At 41.6% G+C, this 20,192-nt stretch overlaps 1 protein-coding gene across 5 annotated transcripts in view; it reads left to right on the top strand.

The window, feature by feature from the left end:
• Positions 1–20,192, top strand: part of slc38a4 (solute carrier family 38 member 4) — a 130,778-nt gene that overhangs the window by 38,166 nt on the left and 72,420 nt on the right. For all 5 annotated transcript variants that reach the window (XR_004766089.1, XM_035425416.1, XM_035425417.1 and 2 more), the window contains one exon: positions 16,891–17,006. Coding sequence is in view for 4 of the 5 variants with exons in the window: in XM_035425416.1 (XP_035281307.1) it covers positions 16,891–17,006 (116 nt within the window). In the remaining variant the exon portion in view is untranslated. The remainder of the gene's footprint in view (positions 1–16,890; positions 17,007–20,192) is intronic.

Raw genomic sequence — 20,192 nt, 5'->3', positions numbered from 1 at the left:
GTAAACACTATTCAGACCTAACCTCTCCAAACCTAACTAAGCAGAAGAATAAGCTACAGTATTAGGACAAATACAAATTTCCAAAAAAGGTGCTGGGCATGGGGCAACATGTAACAAGTGTCATGAAAAAGGGGGGGGGGGAGATTTAGAGTGAGATATACAGCGTGGTGGTGGTTAGTCTAGGTATAGTCTGAAGAGATGAGTCTTCAGGCCACGGCGGAAGATGGGTAGTGAGGGGGAGGTTCGGAGAGGGACGGGGAGTTTGTTCCACCACTGGGGAGCTAGGGTGGAGAAGCTCTGTGATCCCTTTGGTCGGGTGGGAGGGGTTACAAGGCGCCCTGCTGCCACAGAGCGGAGTGGTCAAGCAGGGACATAGGATCGAATCATGTCCTGCAAGTAGATGGGGGCTGTCCTGTTGGCTGCATTATAGGCAAGGGTCAGGGCTTTGAACTGGATCCTGGCAGCGACCGGTAGACCGGTAGAGTGACGTGGGAGAATTTGGGAAGGTTTTAGATGAGTCGGGCAGCGGCATTCTGAATCATCTGTAGTGGCTGTATGGCACAAGCTGGCAGGCTTGCAAGGAGAGAGTTGCAGTAATCAAGGCGAGAGGTCACCGTAGCCTGGACGAGCAGCTGGGTGGAGTGTGTCGTCAGGTATGGCCGAATCCTTCTGATGTTGTACAGAAGGAATCTGCAGGACCGTGATGTTGCCTTGATGTACTCCTTGAGGTCATTAAATGACATGTAGGACTTCACAGCAAATGTTTTTATTTATGTAAAAAGAATGAGAATAATTCAAATAAAAATTTATATAAAAATATATACGTGACATCGAATTTCATTGTAATGTAATCATAGCCAAGATTGTTTGTATTAAAAATGATTAATCTTTCTCTAGTTATATTTTCAGGATTAAGCCAAACACGAAAGCCATTAGTTATTTCTCTGCTCTCCCCTATGTTCGGCAGAAGTGATTTATTTTAAAAAAATTTTTTAACACAGCAGAACCAAACCAAAGAATCACGTAGGAAGCACCCTGCAGTTTGGGAAAATAAATTGAACAACTCAATGACTCGAAAGTACAATTAATTTAGATAAACTGACACAAACATACTGAATAATTTTAATGAATCGGACTTCACAACAGTAACCTTGGCTCCTTAGCATTTGCCATCGCAGCAAACACAAAACAGCTCTGTAGCCACGCCCACCCCTCCCCACACGGAAAAGAGTGTATAGAATAACAAATACTGGCAAATACAGGTAAAAGGCGCACAAATTGGGCTAAAGTGTGTAAAGACTGAGAATGCCAGTGCATCACAGACATGCCTTAGCATAGTGATTTAATAATATTTTCAGATAAAAAATTCTGCACAGTATGCCTTTAAAAATACAAATATTTAGGCCTATAACAAAATATTGGCTGTGTCCCAATACGAAGTCAGCTGCCTCGGTGTCTGCTGCCTTAGAAGGCAGCTCCCTCTGCATGCATTATCCTAACAGTAAAGGAACCTCAAAAGGAAACGAATTTGGGACACACTTTAAAGGCAGAATGAGATCACAGAGAGTTCAGGTGCCCTGACGAGATCAGTGTTTACTGTTCTTAATTACCGCTCTTACAGCTGAGGGCATTCACTTTACAACTGAGAGAGACCCATCTACAAGCATGGATTCAGTCATTGTAGCCGCGATTTTTGTAATTCTCGATTTAATTAACGAGGAGTATTATAATGCCGAGCACCGATGACTACTGAGGACGAGGAGGAGGATCTGGCGACTTAAAATGCTAGTTGCCAACTACGAGCAGGTATGTTGTTAATTCTAGCAACAGTTAGCTATAATGTTAGCTAGCTGGCTGGTTTTACTCTGAATTAACTAAACTGGAAAAAAAAGATTTTAAATGTGCTGATCATGGTTATTTATTTACAATTTTTACAATATTTTTTATAGTAAACTATCAGCAAAATAACATCTTAGTCCCTGGAATTATCAACTGCACTTTACAATAAGACCAGACTGAATAGAGACAGTATTTATTGCATCAGTATCACTTTTCAACTACAAAATTATATTTATTTACATTTACATTACATTTTTAATTGTATATTACAATTAAACTGTTACAAGTGGTCAATACAAACTATTTACAATACATTTGTAAATTAAATTAACAATTAAAACAGCTGCAATAAATACTTATATATTTTTTATTATACAATTTACAAGGTAACAGTAGTTATAGTTCTTCAATTCAATTTTACCACCTCTACAGGAGGATGGCCTGAGGACTTACTGCTGCCTCAGGTCTGTACCCCACTTGAGGTTTTGCTCCTCCTCCTGGACCAGGAAGAACATCATGGCTGGGCACACACCGTCAAAGTGCTAGAATTCACTTTTTGGTTGGCCTGTGGGACCTCCTTCCAGGTAGTGTCAAGGCCTTTTGATATGCCCCGCTCAACAGTACACAGGGTAATCCACAAAGTGGCTGGTGAGCTGAAGGCAGTACTCCCCAGAGTTGTAAGGCTTGCAAGAGCTGGAAACAATCAGAGTGGGGTTTGCCCACCTTGGTCACCACCCAATGCTGTAGGTGCCGTGGATGGTTGCCATGTGCGAATCAAAGCCCCTGGAGAGCCTGATGCACAATGCTATAAAAATAGAAAATGATATGCATCAATTCAAATGCAAGCAGTGTGTGACCATGAAGGGAAATTTTTGGGCATTTACAATTGAGGCCAGACGTTTACATACACCTTGGCTAAAGACATTCAAACTCAGTTTTTCACAGCTCTGCACATTTCTTACCATACATTTCTTGTGGCAAGTCAATTCGGGCATCTACTTTGTTCACATCAGAGGTAATTTTAATTGATTAGAGACAGATTTATTTCAACTTTAATTCACTATATCAGAATTCCAGTTTACATACACCAAGTTGACTTTCTCTTTAAACAGTCTGGAAGATTCCAGAAATAGATGTAACTATTTTTTAGAAATTTCTGATTGGCCAATTGCCATAATTAGGAGTTAATTGGCACCTGTGGCTGTATTTAAGGGCCTATCTTTAGAGCCACTGCCTTTTTGTCCTTGATACCATGAAAAGGGGAAAATCTAAGCAAGTCCAGTTCCTCCTTAGGAGCAATTTCCAAATGACTGCAGGTACCACAAGCATCTGTACAAACAGTTGCATGCAAATATAAAACACTGCATTGTTCAGAAAGGAGGCACAAATTAACTCCCAGGGCTGAACAAACTTTGGTCCGAAAGGTTCAATTGAACCCCAAGACAACAACAATGGAACTGGTGAAGGAGATGCCAAAGTAGCTACATCCACCATTAAGAGAATCCTATATTGCCATGGCCTGAAAGGCTGTCGCGCAATGAAGAAGCCCTTACTCAAAGACTGGCATAAAAAGCCAGAATGAAGTTTGCAGGTGATCACCAGGGCAAAGACCTAGCCTTTTGGAGGAGTGTTCTCTGGTCAGATTAAACAAAAATTGAACTGTTTGGCCATAATGATCAGCACTATGTATGGAGGAAAAAGGGTGAGGCTTTTAATCCGAAGAACACCATCCTAACTGTGAAGCACGGGGGTGGCAGCATAATGTTGTGTGGTTGTTTTGCTGGAACCAGTGCACTTCAGAAAATAGATGGCATCATGAGGAAGGAGGATTATCTATAAATGCTGAAGCAACACCTCAAGACATCAGCTAGAGAGTTAAAATTTTATCACAACTGGGTCTTCCAGCAGGAGAGTGATCCTAAGCATACTTCCAAAGTAACAAAATGGCTGAAAGGCAACAAAGTATTGGAGTGGCCATCACAAAGCCCTGACCTGAATCCCATAAAAAATTTGTAGGATGAACTGAAAAAACATGTCAGAGCAAGGAAGCCCACTAACCTGACTGAGTTACACCAGTTCTGTAAGGAGAAATGGGCATAAATTTGTGTCAGGATTCTGCCTTTTTGTTCCGGTTATTACTTTTTTTTTGGCCGCCAGATGGCGGCATTTCTCATCTTTATTCTGTGGTTTGTTTGGCTCATTGCTTTCTCCTGGGTTTATTCATTATTGTAGTCTCGTTATTCAATCATTATACTCACCTGTGTCTCGTTATCCCTCCCCTCTCTGGGTTAATTGTGCATTGTGTTCTCCTGTGTCTTGTTAGCCCTCTTGTGTATATAAGTTATTTGTTTGCCTTAGTCTGTACTGGGTCCTACTGTTGTGCTTCCTGCGTTTGGTGTATGTTCAAGTTCCTCTATGTTTTCAAGTACTTTCGAGCTCCTCAGTGTTTCAAGTTCAAGACTGGAATTGCCAGTCGTGGCATTACTTTTGTTCGTTGTTCGTTTTACTGTAAGTAAAGTTTTGTTTAAACATACCCTTTAACCCCTAGTGGTCGGCACGCTGGCGTGCCGAGATTGCTGAACTCAGACATTCAGTGTTACTGCAACCGAAGTACAAGTTAAAAACAGAAACGCTTTGTTTTAGTTTCATTAGTAGACGATACATGACAGCTACGAATACGGAGTTTTGCAGCGCCACCATTCTGCTCTGGTCGTTCATTTAACATGCACCCCCTCCCTACAGTCTCATCTGCAACTACACCCCCCACCCATGACATAATGGACAATATCTGGGCATTCATAAAAATATTATTTCGCCACTCAAAAATCGTATTCTGTCATAGCAATAAGATAAACCCGACATTAGCCCTAAGATATGCCAATACAGCAGTGAAAACTATGTATAACGTGTCTAATTTTACTTTTGGAATAGCGTTTTATAGGTCATCGTAACCGAAAATTTTCTTATCATCGCATTCACTGTGGTAGCAGTGAAAGATGCTGCACCTAATGAAACGTTGTCAACGTTTTTCGTAATTTCTTGGAAAATGCTATTATTATTGAGGACTTCTGGGCATAGCTAAACCATGTGTTTGCTGATAGACCTATCTGACAACGTTTTCTGGAGCAAAACAGAAGCGGAAAGAACTGTCATTCATTTACTGTCTGTCTCTATCTACTGAACGCAGATAAAATTTAATTATTGCTATGTAAGTATTACTTCTCAAAATATTTCGGTTATATACGTTATTTTTGAAATTGAGTGTCTTTAAATAGGTTAGTGGTATTATATAATGTGGATATGTCACACTGTAATGTAAGCGTTAGTAGTGTAATAGTTTTTTTGATGCATGCAACAGTGATGACGAGAGTGTTGGAAAGTTGCCAAAATGTGGTGAACAGTTGAAAATTGTTTTCATATCATCTCATCCCCATACAAGAAAACATATGAGAGTACAGAGTAGGGAAATACATACAAGAGTTGTTACACATTTAGGTACTGTACAGCATTGTGTGACAATATTTTTGTATTATGTTTGAATCTGATATCAATGTTTCATCTTAAACCTTCATAAGGGGCTCATTTATATGCTTTACAATGTGCAAAAAGCATTATACCCCATTATTTGGAGCATTATTTGGAGAGATTTTGGATATGTTTCTGGACCCCTAGCTATTTTAGACCACTGTACTGACAGAAAGCTTGTAATTACCACTTGAAAATGATGCAACAGTGAGTTTCCTGAGTAAAAACAGTTGATTTGCAGTGAAATACGTGTATTTGTTGTGATTTACAGCAATGCATAATTTAGACATTTTGGTTAGATTTGGAGACGCTGGGTACAGTGCTTTGTTTTTGTTTCATAGATCTTTAGTAGTTATACATATCCACTCTTAGATTTTATGAACTTGTAGCCAAGAAGCTTTTGATCCAGGACATGTATACTTTAACCTCCTGTATATAAGCAATCTCCCAGTATTTCATTGCGAACTAAAAAAGAGCAAATTCATTTTAGATTTTTTGCCTAGACAATTGCATCTGAGGCACTTTATTTCTTCCAAAATTATGAATATAAACTAATCTGTGTTAGTATTGTAAATGGTACAAATGTCTTGCTTCATTTAAAGCATTTTTCAAGTCTCTGTGGTGTTCACATCTGGAGTTATAATGCTTTAAATAGGGTACCCCCTAAAGAGGCAAAGATTGGCCAGATTTGGCATGTGCGCTAAGGGGTTAAGTCTCCTGTGTTTTGCTCTGCACTTGGGTCCTATCACAACCCGCCAAATCCTGACAGAAGGACCCAGTCAACTTTGGACCCAGCAGAGTTTTTTCTTTGTTTTCCCCCTCGGGTGTGTTTTTTGGGCTTTTTTTTTTTTCTCTGCTTTTTTGTTCAACATGCTACCCTTATGGAGTAAACCGGTGGTCTCTGGTGGGCCCTCCGGATCCAGCCCTGCCTCAGGACAGGCCCCCTTGTCTGGGCAGGTGGCAGGGATAAAGCAGTTCAGCTTACGCCAGGGGTCGCGTAATATGGAGGATTACGTGACCGAATTTCGCGTTCTCGCCTCCCAGAGCGGATGGAACCAGGAGCCTCTGTGTGAGGTTTTCCGGAGCAGTTTGAGGGAAGGCATTCAGCAAGCGCTAGCCTCGACGGAGCGGCTCCCGTCTGACCTGGAGATTCTCATGCCGTCGGCCGTCATGGTGGACAACTATTTTCGGGAGCTTAGAGGGGAGCTTCCTTTGTCTAGCAGGTGCTGCCTGCCCTGCCCAGTGTCCAGGAGCTTCCACTGCTCGTTGTCGAGGAACTTCTGTTGCCCAGTGCCCAGAAGCCTCCACCACCCAATGTACAGAAGCCCCCACCACCCAGTGTCCAGAAGCCTCCACCGCCCAGTGTCCAGAAGCCTCCACTGCCCAGTGTTTTGCTCTGCACTTGGGTTCTATCACAATCTGCCAAATCCTGACAAATTTATAAATAAGCTCATTAAAAGGTTAATTAAATGACGAAAATAATATTATGATTAATGTTTGAATCAAAAATGTCATCACAGTATCAACATGTTTTTAAAATATGTATATAATTAATGCTGGGCTGTATTTGATTAGATTAGAATTGATTTTTGCAAATAAATATTATTTATGCAACTACTTCTCATAGTTATTTACACACAGCTTAGAAATCTGCTGCATCACCACAGTAACTATGAATTGTATCAAATTACAACTGCTGTCAGTAATTTAAAATGTCTACAGCAACTATAGCAATATAAATAAATGAGGAGTCAGTTGAAGAGTTCATAAAATGTAATTTATTATATTTATCAATTCGTTTTTCTAAAAGAGAGAACAATCTCTGGCTTCTTTCCTCCACTACTTTCTCCCTTCTTTCTTCTCTCTCTTGCTCTGTATCTTCCTTCAGCCACTGAAGGATGTCCCTCCGCTTCTTTCTGCTCGGTCTGTTTGAGACTGGAGAGGTCACAACAGAAGATGGCCCTGGCTCATCCTCAGGAATGGAGGAAACTAGGACAGGAAGAGAGATGGAATGTCTCTGTCCTAATACCTCATCCATAAGGATGAACCAAGGCCAGTTATCTGCAGTGACCTCTCCATTATCGGTCCCACTCCCCGATGGAGGACATTTAAATTCCTAAAATGTACAGCATCTACAGTTAAGTACCAGTTTTATTACACAAATAATATTCTATTATCCTAGTACCTTTCTATATGCCTAACTGTCAAATACAATCATAACAGTAGAATTCTAATCTGCCAGCTCCCTTTAAAGATGTAAAAATATTCATCAAGTGTTACGTTTTATTTATGTAGCAACATTTTCTATAAACTAAATGAAAAATCATTACCTTGTTGTTTTTTTAATTTTTTTAATTGCCGCATTTTTTCTGGCTTGCTGGGGGGACACAAAAATATAAATAAGGATGAAGAGAAAGCGAGTGTAGTACTGCCACAAAATGCACTGCTTATTACATTACATTACATTCATTTAGCAGACGCTTTTATCCAAAGCGACGTACAAAAAGTGCATTTTCATGATCGTAGACAACTGCTGAACACGGGTTCAGTAAGGTACAATTACTTATTTTGTAAAGCTATTTCTAGCCGAGAACAAAGAACACTATCCTGGTCTAACATCTGCAAAGCCAAACTAGGCAGAAGAATAAGCTAGAGTATTAGGACAAATACAATTTACCAAAAAGTGCAGGGATGGGGCAACATGTAACAAGTGACAGGAAAAAGGGTTTTTTTTATTTATTTTTTTAAAATATATATATACACAGCGTGGTGGTGGTTATTCTAGGTATAGTCTGAAGAGATGAGTCTTCAGGCCACGGCGGAAGATGGATAGTGAGGGGGAGGTTCGGAGAGGGACGGGGAGTTTGTTCCACCACTGGGGAGCTAGGGTGGAGAAGCTCTGTGATCCCTTTGGGCGGGTGGGAGGGGTTGCAAGACGCCCTGCTGCCGCAGAGCGGAGTGGTCGAGCAGGCACATAGAATTGAGTCATGTCCTGCAAGTAGATGGGGGCTGTCCTGTTGGCGGCAGTGTAGGCAAGGGTCAGGGCTTTGAATCGGACCCTTGGGTTGTAAGTCAACTATTAGTTGAAGTTGACTTACAACCAACCAGTTTGCGCCATTTTTTGGCCTCTCGCACTCCCCGCGAGCCTTTATAAAGGTTGTTGTAGCCTCCTTTGTCCCTGAAGGGGAAACAAAATTAGTTTAACGTTCAACCAACTACATAACTAACCACTAGTTCAGCTACTTTTTTCCTTTTTAACCATATTATCATGTTTGCTGTAAAAAAAAAAAAAAAAAAAACTTAACCTTTGTTCCGTTACGTTCGTCTAGCTTGTTCTATTGGACAGTAAGTGATCTAACGTAATTGCTAACAAGTTAGCTGGCTAGTTCAGGGAAAGCTCTCAGATGGTTAAATACATTATTCCAGTGCAATAAATAATTAAATGTTCTTTTAGATATAACTACAACAAATAATCAAGTTCACTGTATACTCACATTTGTAAACGAACTCCTCCGCCATTACCGCTTCGTTGTCTTGAGCTGCCATTAATTTAACGGAAGTGAGAAGTCTGAGGAAATCGCAAAGACCTATGGGATAACCTTCCAGCAGAAGGATGCATCAGACGCTGCCTTCAAATTTAACCCAAATAAGGCACCTTACAAGGACGCATTTTTTGATGACTTCAGTTTGGGACCTGCCTACGAAGGACAAGTGTGAAAATTTGTGAAAATAGTGAAAATGCTGCCTTCTAAGGCAGCTGACTTCGTATTGGGACACAGCCATTGAGTCTTACAAGCTTATGCAGATGTCATATGTTTTCCAAACATATGTCTGCCCCATTAATCTGCTGTATGTCCATGGGTCTGATGAAGTTTAGCCAAATAAGTACAAGGGTATAATTTCTTTTACAATGTCATCTAATAATAATCTTATTTGTTTACACAGTTCTCGAAACATACAACAACTACTACTACTAATAATAATAATATACATGCATTTTTATGTGCTTTTCACACTCCAAAAACACTGGATACAGACAGTTTTTCAAACATATAGTGTAGTCCAAAAGCAAAACAGAAACCAAGGCACTCTGCTCATATACTTTTAAAATGCCTTTATTACATTGGCATGTTCATTTTGGATATTTAGTTGATGCAAGGCCTTAAAGTGTCTAGCCATTGGGTAGGCCTCATTCCCTATACGAATAGCATACTATAAGCGGTCTTGCAGGCATGTTAGTGCGGCCGGTGTAAAATACTTAACAATGCGGACATTCTAGTCTGTAAATCACGTAAGTGGGTTTGCAATTAATTCAATGTTTAATTTGGTATTCAGTATCAGACACTGGATCCATAAAAAGACAGTGTCTGTACAATATTGCTGCAGTGATTGCACTGGTTGCATTTCAAAGACCCAAGTTGTCGTAACCAAGTCGAGAGGTGGCTGGGAGATTGCAACTAATATATCCTGAAGGGTAGGACTCTTCACAAAACAACATATCACTGAATAATACAACATATCACTGAATAATATCCCAATTGTTTTTAATAATGTGTCTTATGCTTTCTGCTTTCGTGCTGTATTTTGAAACAAAGTAAATTTTATCTGAATTTGATGCATGCTGGGAAACATTTCTTAGCAATAAATGTTACGATCAAGCTATTTGGCATTTGTGCAAGCAGTTTTTTCAACTCAAATTTTGTACTCACGATAACAAAAAAAATAGTTTCCATTTCTTTGAATTTGATATTGAAGATGCAAATTGTACTATGTAATGTGGTCAAAATACATATTTTTGCATTGATTAAATACAGTCTTCTTCCCATTTTCCTGAATATAAACCAGCATAAAACATGCTCCCATAGCACAGCCTTTTATTGGTTTAAAAACACAGTCCTAGAAGATAAACACGTTATTCAGAGTCATCCATTAAGTGACACAGAAACTAAAATTCATTATCTGAAGCTTTTTCTTTAGCCATTGTAAGAATGTCTTTTAGTTATTCAAGGGATTCAGTTGGATTGTGTGTCAAAGATTGGTAAATTTTAGTATCATGCAATTGACTGGCTTCCTTAATATACATGTCCCTGCCCCAAACCACATTTGCACCACCTTTGTCACCATTCTTAATTACTATTTGACCATTTTTTGACAAAGCCCTCTCTTTCTTAGATAGGTTATGTTTTACATGCTTTTGCTCAACATCAAAATTCACCTTTTTAGCAAATGTGTTTAATGCTTTTTTTGCATTGCAAAATGCAGATTTGGGCTTAAAAGGTGGTGTTCTTGAAACAAGAGAGGTGGTCTGGCCTGAGTCACAGGTGCTTATAGGCACCATATACCAAACCTTGATGTATATGCACCTATAGACATGGTGTCCTAGGTCAAGGTCGGTTTCCTTGATTTAATTTTCTTTTTTTGTGCAGAAGTGATCCAGTTAACCAGCGAGAACAATTGAAACCCTGTGAGAGAGACTGAAACCCTGCAAGAGAGATTGATACCCCGCAAGAGAGGTCCAATGGACAGTGTCTGCAAATGAAAGTAGCTTGTGAGACAGATCTAGTCAACAGCGTACGTGGTCCAGTAAACAGTGAGCATGATTGAAAGTGGTTTGCGGTCCAGTGGAATGAAACGTAGCAGCCACTCGGGTAGCTTCACATAATTTTTCAATTTCAATTCTATCAGAATCAGAATCAGAATCAGAATCGGGTTTATTGCCAAGTAGGTTTACACATACAAGGAATTTGTTTTGGTCAGGTGGTGCGTAACAGTGAACATAAAATAAGATAAATAGAGTAAGATGAACGTGCAGTAAAAAACATAACAGACATAACATAACATAACATAACATAAACATAGTGCAAAACAATAACAATAGTGCAAGGGGATAAAGTGGTTTTAAGTACAGGTGCTGTCTGTTGGTGTCCGTGGGGGTCAGGATAACAGTACAGTGACAGTGGCATCAGTGGGGGTCCCGGGCCTTGTTGATAAGGCCAGCTGCAGTCGGGAAAAAACTGTTCTTATGACGTGAGGTTTTGGTCCTGATGGACCGCAGCCTCCTGCCGGAGGGGAGTGTTTGCAAGAGTTTGTGTCCAGGGTGGGAGGGGTCGGCCACAATCTTTCCTGCCCGCCTCAGGGCCCTGGAGGTGTGCAGGTCCTGGAGGGATGGCAGATTGCAGCCAATCACCCTCTCAGCGGCGCGAATGATACGCTGCAGTCTGCCCTTGTCCTTGGCAGTGGCAGCAGCGTACCAGATGGTGATGGAGGAGGTGAGGATGGACTCAATGATGGCAGTGTAGAAGTGCACCATCATTGTCATTGGCAGGTTGAACTTCTTCAGCTGCCGCAGGAAGTACATCCTCTGCTGAGCCTTCTTGGTGAGGGAGGTGATGTTCAGCTCCCACTTGAGGTCCTGGGTGATGATGGTGCCCAGGAAGCAGAAGGACTCCACAGTGTCGACTGGGGAGTCATGCAGGGTGATGGGGGCGGGTGGGGCTGCGTTCCTTCTGAAGTCCACTACCATCTCTACTGTCTTTAGGGCGTTGAGCTCCAGGTTGTTATGGCTGCACCAGGACACCAGATGTTCAATCTCTCTCCTGTAGGCAGACTCATCCCCACCAGAGATGAGTCCAATGAGAGTGGTGTCGTCTGCAAACTTCAGGAGCTTGACTGACTGATGACTGGAGGTGCAGCTATTGGTATACAGGGAGAAGAGTAGAGGAGAAAGGACGCAGCCTTGAGGGGAGCCGGTGCTGATGGTCCGGGAGTCGGAGACGTGTTTCCCCAGCTTCACGTGCTGCTTCCTGTCAGACAGGAAGTCGGTGATCCACCTGCAGGTGCAGTCAGGCACGTGCAGCTGGGAGAGCTTGTCCTGTAGTAGAGCCGGGATGATGGTATTGAAGGCGGAGCTGAAGTCCACAAACAGGATCCTGACATAGGTTCCTGCAGTGTCCAGGTGCTGGAGGATGAAGTGGAGGGCCATGTTTACAGCATCGTCCACAGACCTGTTGGCTCTGTATGCGAACTGCAGGGGGTCCAGGAGTGGGTCCGTGATGGTTTTAAGGTGGGACAGTACAAGGCGCTCAAAAGACTTCATTACCACAGAGGTCAGGGCGACGGGTCTGTAGTCATTGAGTCCTGCGGTCCTTGTTTTTTTGGGGACGGGGATAATGGTAGAGGTCTTGAAGCAGGCTGGTACGTGGCATGTCTCCAGTGAGGTGTTAAAAATGTCTGTGAACACCGGAGACAGCTGATCGGCACAGTGCTTCAGGGTGGAGGGAGAGACAGAGTCTGGTCCAGCTGCTTTGCGGGGGTTCTGTCTCTTGAATAGTCTGTTAACATCCCTCTCCAGGAGGGAGAGAGTCGTCATTGTGATAGGGGAGGGGGAGGGGGCCTCTGAGGTGGGTGATTGTAGAGAGGCCCGGGCTCCTGCTGAGATGGGGGAGGAGGAGCTGGTGGTCTGGAGCTGGTGAATGGGTTCACGGGGGATGGTGTCAGGACTGTCCCATTGTCTTTCAAATCGGCAGTAAAACTCATTCAGGTCGTTGGCCAGGCGCAAGTCATTAGTGGAGTGGGGGGCTTTCGGTTTGTAGTTGGTGATCTGTCTGAGGCCCTTCCAGACAGAGGCCGAGTTGTTTTCTGAGAACTGCTGTTGGAGTTTCTCAGAGTACAGTCGTTTAGCATCTCTCACCGCCTTGCTAAACCTGTATTTAGACTCTTTAAACCGGTCCTTGTCCCCACTCCTAAATGCTTCCTCCTTTGCCAGCCTTAGCTGTCTGAGTTTAGCTGTAAACCAGGGTTTGTCGTTGTTGTAGATAACCCTGGTGCGTGATGGTACACAGCTGTCCTCACAGAAGCTGATGTATGATGTCACAGCCTCTGTGTACTCATCCAGACTGATGGTAGCAGTCCTGAAAACATCCCAGTCAGTGCAGTCCAAGCACGTGCGAAGATCCTCCATAGCTTCACTGGTCCACTTCTTAGATGTCCTCACAACAGGTTTGCAGAGTTTTAATTTCTGCCTGTATGCAGGAATCAGGTGGACTATGATGTGGTCAGAGTGTCCCAGTGCAGCGCGGGGGACGGCGTGATAGGCACGGTTGATTGTACTGTAGCAGTGATCTAAAGTGTTCTCCTCTCTGGTCGGGCATTTAATCAACTGGTGGTATTTAGGCAGTTCGTGGCTGAGATTCCCTTTGTTAAAGTCGCCGAGGACGATAACGAAAGAGTCCGGGTTTGTCCGCTCCACACACAGTATCTGGTCGGCGAGCGTACGCTGTGCCTCCTGCACGAGGGCTTGCGGTGGAATGTAAACACCGACCAGAATGAATGAAGCGAACTCGCGGGGGGAGTAGAAGGGTTTGCAGTTGATGAAAAAAGTTTCCAGAACAGGAGAACAGTGCTGCATAATCACTGTAACATCTTTACACCAGCCACTGTTTGTATAAAAACAAATACCTCCACCTTTCATTTTGCCGGAGCGCTCTGTGTCGCGATCCGCTCTGAATAGCTGAAAGCCTGCCAGCTGCAGCGCAGAGACCGGTATCGATCCACACAGCCAAGTTTCCGTGAAGCACAAAACGGAAGATGTTGAAAAGTCTCTGTTTTTATCCACCAGTAGCTGGAGTTCGTCCAGTTTATTGCACAGCGATCGCACGTTAGATAGAAATATTCCCGGTAACGGAGTGCGTAGACCGCGTCTGCGGAGACGCACGAGCGCACCGGCACGTTTCCCTCTCCTCCGGCGTTTCACTGCGTGAACAAGGGTGAGCGTACCTTTGACAAAAGTGACCAGTAATTCCGCAGATGTGATGAGAATGTTCGGAAATAAATCCACAGGAGTTGTTACCCTGATATTCATGAGCTCTTCCCTGGTGAAAGAGTTCCGGATGCTATCGCAAAACACTGAATTTACAAACAAAACAAGGCAAAACAATGCGCACCAACACACCGAGGCAGCCATCCGCGGCGCCATCTTGATCGACTATTTTATTTGTATAGTGCTTTTTACAGAGAACTGTCACAAAGACGCTTTACAAAGTAGCCAGGCAAGAAATGCACAAAGAGAAAACACCAGACCTGAACCCCCAAATACCAAGTACATAAGGTAAAAACTCCCAGTGGGGAGAAAACCCTCAAACGGTGGCGAGAAAAAACTCCCCAATGGGAAGAAATCTTGAGAGGAACCTGGCTATAGAGGGGGAGCCCAACCTCTACTGGCCAGCCTGTTGTAAAGTAGCAGTAGAATGGAATGTGGCAGAAATTCTACAAGAGATCTATCACAGCAAATAGAATGGGTTAAGCAGGCAGTAGCTAAGCAGAAAGCAAACAGGAATAATAGAAGACCGAATGGTATAGTTCAGAATAGTGCAGTTTAGCCGAGCCGAGTGATGGATCTGTAGCTCTAGGCTGTAGCGTCAGGGAATGGGCAGGGGAGGAACAGGGCTGAAGCTGTCCATGATCATGGAGTGAGGGGCAGGGTTGGAGTGCTCCTGTGGACTCAAGCTGAGGAAACAGGCTGGAGCAGTCTTTGAACTCAGGGCGAGGTAAGGGGCAGGAGCCCCATGGAAAGAGAAACAGAGAAGACAAGGTTAAGGCCAGCTTGACACTTAACGCTAAGATCCCTACCCAGGCCAGACATCCGTGTTTAATTTCATAAACTGTGATTATACTTGACTATTTTACAGGATTATAGGACTGGCTAACTATAGGACTGACTAAAGAGGTAAGTTTTAACCATACACTTAAAGACAGAGAGTGTGTCTGAAAGCTGCACATACATAGGGAGATTGTTCCATAAGGCAGGAGCTCTGTGAGAGAAGGCTGTACCACCTGTTTTAACATTAGATAGTTAAAGTGCCTTATTTTTTTCTGTCTGGTTTCTGCTGATAGTTGTCCAGAGCCACCCACATGTGAAATGTGGCTAAAGTTGTGGGAGGGTTGCAGGATGATGTGCTTCTGGAATGGGATTTACAGGTGGAGTTTGTCTGCCATCTTTGCAGAATGGTTGAGCATCACGAGAGAAAAATTCTTGATCTCGAGGCCCAGCTTGCTGGACTCCACAGTTCGCAATTGGTAAAGTTCTAGGAACTGAGTAACTTGTCCTTTAAGGAACTGGTGTGCACGCCATAGCTGGGAAGGGGGGAGAATCCAGAGCAGGCAGAGATGGTTGGGCAACAGTAGGGCGCAAATGCCGAAAAGGGCATGCGCACCACACTGGGGCAGCATCTCCAGGGGTTGTGGTGTGCTGCCATTTCAGGAATTGGATCTGGCTCTTGGCCCTGAGATTGGGAGGACTGATGAGTCACTGGGAGCCCAGATAGTCACATTCTCCCAAACAAAGGAGTTAATGATCGTAAGGGACTCAATTATTAGGGGGGTAGGCAACATAGTCTGTTCGCATAAAAAGGAATTCTGTACGGTGTGCTGTCTGCCTGGTGCCAGGGTAGGTGATCTCCCTAGTGTGCAGACAAGCTCCTGGACTGAGCGGGGAGGGATCCAGTGGTCATGGTTCACTTAGGAACCAATAACATAGGTAAGGATAAGTTTGAGGCCCTGTAGGACAAATTTGTGGAAGCAGAAATGATTAGGAGCAGAACCTCCACGGTAGTTTCTCTGGAATGCTCCCAGTGCCATGTGCATGCAGAGGGAAACAAAGTTCTATTTGGACGTTTAACACGTGGGCCTGTTTTTGCCATCAGGTTATGTCACATAACATAGCATTATGATGAGAATAAGCCATTCAACCAACAATGCTTGTCATTTTTCTCACTAAATTGTACCTAGTGTTCCGATTCCCTACAGACAAAATAGTATCTAACACTGTAAATCCACAGAATTTCATGTGACCTGGCAGGCTATTCCACAAATTAAGTAATCTCTGTATGAAAAGATTCTTCCAAATGTCTGTACTTTAATTTACCTTTTGCACATTTTCATTTATTTCCCTTCGGTCTACTTACAGAACTCAACCTGAATAATCTCTTGTAGTTCACTTTGTTGATCACCTTTATGAATGTAAATGCCTCAATCAAATCACTCCTAAGTCTCCTTTTACTATTAAGCATCTTAAGTCTTTCCTCATCTTTCCTGACCTTTCATACCAGTAATCAATTTGGTTGCTCTTCTTTTTCAGGTCAGGTTTTTTTCCAGAGCTTCTACTGTTCTATCTTTCTTGTAGTATGGTCCTCAGAACTGCACATAATACCTCCATGTGTGGTGCAATAAATATATTGTATAAGATATACTCAATGCTTTTGGCTGGTGGAAAAAACAACTCTATTCATATTGAATTGAGGGAGCAATTATTACTTGGCCTTTATCAAGTTTAATGGTGTGCTTTGTTCGGATCAGCAGATCTGTGTTTTTTGGAAAATATGCTCATCATAGGAGATAGACATTTGTAATGGCCTGTGTTGTGTATTAGCTAAATGCAACACTGCCTCTAGTGTGTGTATGTGTACTTGTCTGCGTGAATGTTTAAAAGATGTGTAAAGCATTTTCCTGCTTTTGTGTCCCTGTGAGCAGCACCCTGGACACACCTCTTTTGGGATGTCCGTCTTCAATCTTAGTAATGCCATCATGGGCAGCGGGATCCTGGGCCTGTCCTATGCCATGGCCAACACCGGAATCCTTCTGTTTGTGTAAGTGGCGCTCAATCTTCAAATACTTTTGTGCAGATATACAGCAAATGGTTAAACAATATAAGTAGCTCCTCCCATCTTCCCCAACACTGCTGCATCCATGGGAACAGTACCCTATCACAGTAAAATGCCTGCCCTTTTTTCTAGGGTTGGGACAAAGCCTGCAATAAAGATACATGCATTACGAAGGGCACAGTGTAACACTTTGTTTGAAGGGGTGGTACTGGCTCCTTTCTCCTTGTCTAGTGTGGTTAGGGGTCTATTTCAGACCACAACTTTCTGCAAGGTTCTACCTCAGACAGTGCAGTGTCTAATTCTTCTGGCTCCCCAAGATGTGTGGTGAAATACTGAATTTACTGAAGTTATTAAGGGATAGTGCTCAGCAATTAACTGACATTTTGTTGTTTAAATAATTAATCGATCAATGTTGTTTAAATCATTTAAATTGGTTTAATTTGGTGGGGTAAACAGTGTTTTTCTCAAAGTTGGGAGTGGGTTTTTAAAAGGCAGCTACTCAATCCAGTTTGCACAGGAATAAGCATTGCAATAACTACAATGACCATAATCAATTGTGCCTACGGACAAGTGATGTAACTGTTCAGAAACCCAGTACTCACACGACACTGAACGATATTTGAGCTGGACCAAAGGGGTACATGCACTGTGTGACTGTAACCAACGACACATATACATATACTGCATAACAACAATTCTAACAAACTGGTAGTAGAATGTTATATCTGCCTCAAAATTGGTCTAATAAGTTTGTCAACATTACGAGTTAACTTGCTAATGTGTCTCATGAGGAACACTGAAAACAGTAGGCTGGTAACGAGGCAATGGTGCAAGGGAAATAAATTATAAAGTCAACAAATTAAAAAATTAATTATACTGAAGTACACACCCGAAATTCATATATATATTTTTAAGACCAAAGTGATAATAATTGATGTAAATGAGTTGTAGTAACATGCTGCAACAACATTGGTATGGAGGACCAAAAATGGCAAAATTAAAAAGGAAAAAATAAATGACTCAATAAATTAATGAATAAATCAATATAAATGCAAGAAAAATATAAAAATAAATGAATGTACAAATTAATTAATAGATAAAATCTGCATTTATTTCCATATTTATTTATTTGATTCATTTAGTTTTGTATATATTTTCATGTTTATTTCTTAATTTATTTCTATATATATTTATTTATGTATTTATTAATTTATTGGTTAATTTATTTCTGTATTTATTCATTTTTGAATTTCATTGTCCATATGATAATGTCAATCAAAGTATGTCATGGTGTCACCTTATTCCATTGGTTAATTGACACCAGAGTGCATCGATCGACTGTACATGTATTGGCTTAAACCCTGGTTGCTTTCACTACGTTTATGTAGGGGAGAGCAAGGCAAAATGCAGTAGATTTTTTTAGCTGGTTGCATATTCCAGGCTAAATTCTCAGAATTACCCTCTCTTTGTCCTCCAATGGATGCTGAGAGATTTTGATAAACATTCTGGGGGACATTTTTAAATTAAAGGCTATATGCAAGTAAATTTTTTACCGTATTTTTCAGGTGCTGTATTGTGTGTTTATGTCAAGGAATCTAAATGTACAGTACTGTGCAAAAGTCTTAGGCACCTGTAAAAAAATGCTGTACAGCTAAGATGCTTTCAAAAATAATGAAATGAAAGGTTATAAATATCGAAAAAATAATATAAAGAGCAGTAAATAGTTAAAAACAAAATCAAATCAATGTTTGGTGTGACCACCCTTAAAACTACATCAATTCTCTTAGGTACACTGTTCGGCAGTTTTATAAGAAAATCGGCTGGTAGGTTGTTCCAAGCATTTTGGAAAACTTGGCACAATTCTTCTGCAGATTTTGGCTGTTTTGCTTGCTTCTGGCTCTCCAGGTAATCCCAGAGACCCTTGATTAAGTTTTTATCTGAAAAGTAGTCTATTACTTAAAATATTACTTTATTTAACAAAATACAAAAATGTATCTGCAAAATTTCATTTTTTGGAAAATTTGTGTTTGGAAATCTCAGATTTGCTCTTTTCTACTGACACAGTGCACAGTACTGTATGTAGGCTAATTGTAAATAGTCTTTTAGCGACTAACAGATTGCATAGTTTTGATATAGCATGCAAGTTTTGCATGGTTTGATGGCCCTCCAGCTTGTTACCTGTCACACAATCACATCAGCTGCTTTCATGGCTACAAGCTAATGTATTCAATTTCATATGATTTTGCTCAAAAACGTCTTTGCTTTCATGATCTTTGCTTTCATGTCTTAATGTCACATTTGGTGTCTTAAAGGTTTTAAACATAAGATGAAGGTAGCAGTGGCCCAGGGTAATTAGATATTTCCCCCATCTCCCCTACACTAATGCCTATAGCCTACGGAAAGAGATAGCCATAGATTTGAGGCTGGATAACATAACTGAAAATCCTAGTCCTGATTATTTACTTTTTCACGTGAATGCTTTGACAATTTGTTCCTGTTAGCTGCATTACAGTGGTTGACCCTAGTGGTTTCACTCAAAAATTCAGATTACGCCAGATCAGTTGGTCACCCTTCTCACATAGCTACTGCCAGTGGAAGCTGTAGAGAGTTATTACCTCAACATTGCAACTCTTTTGGGGTTTTTGAGAGAGCAGTTCACTGTTGAATGGCAGAGCTTGGCATAATGCAACAGATCTTAGGGCAACAGGCCATCATTCTTGTAGATCTGAACTGTACACTCTCACTCTCCGCACCTGCCTGTGCTGACATCCTACTCTTACACTCTGGGCTTGATTGCTATGCTGTAATGTAAAAGCCACAACCCCTCATTACAGAAATAAATGAATCAAGAAATAAATATGGAAATTAATATATACAGAAATTAATGAATAAATACATTAAATAAATACAGAATGCAGAAATCACATTTATGTCAGATTTTATTTACTAAATAACTTCTGTGTACATTAACTTATTTTTTACATTTTTCTTGATTTATATTCATTCATTCATTCATTTATTGAGTCATTTATTTATTTTAAATTTTTCCATTTTTGGTCCTCCATACATTGGAGCCTTTAACCTCTTAGCACAAAGCCCCTAGTGGTCGGCATGCCAGTGTGCCTAGATTGCTCAGTTCAGACATTCTGTGCTCCTGCAACCAAATTATGA

This window comes from Anguilla anguilla, chromosome 7 (genome assembly GCF_013347855.1).
Source record: "Anguilla anguilla isolate fAngAng1 chromosome 7, fAngAng1.pri, whole genome shotgun sequence".
Classification (NCBI taxonomy): domain Eukaryota; kingdom Metazoa; phylum Chordata; class Actinopteri; order Anguilliformes; family Anguillidae; genus Anguilla; species Anguilla anguilla.
Note: the sequence above shows the minus strand (reverse complement) of the source record. Positions and strands in the feature narration are given on the sequence as shown.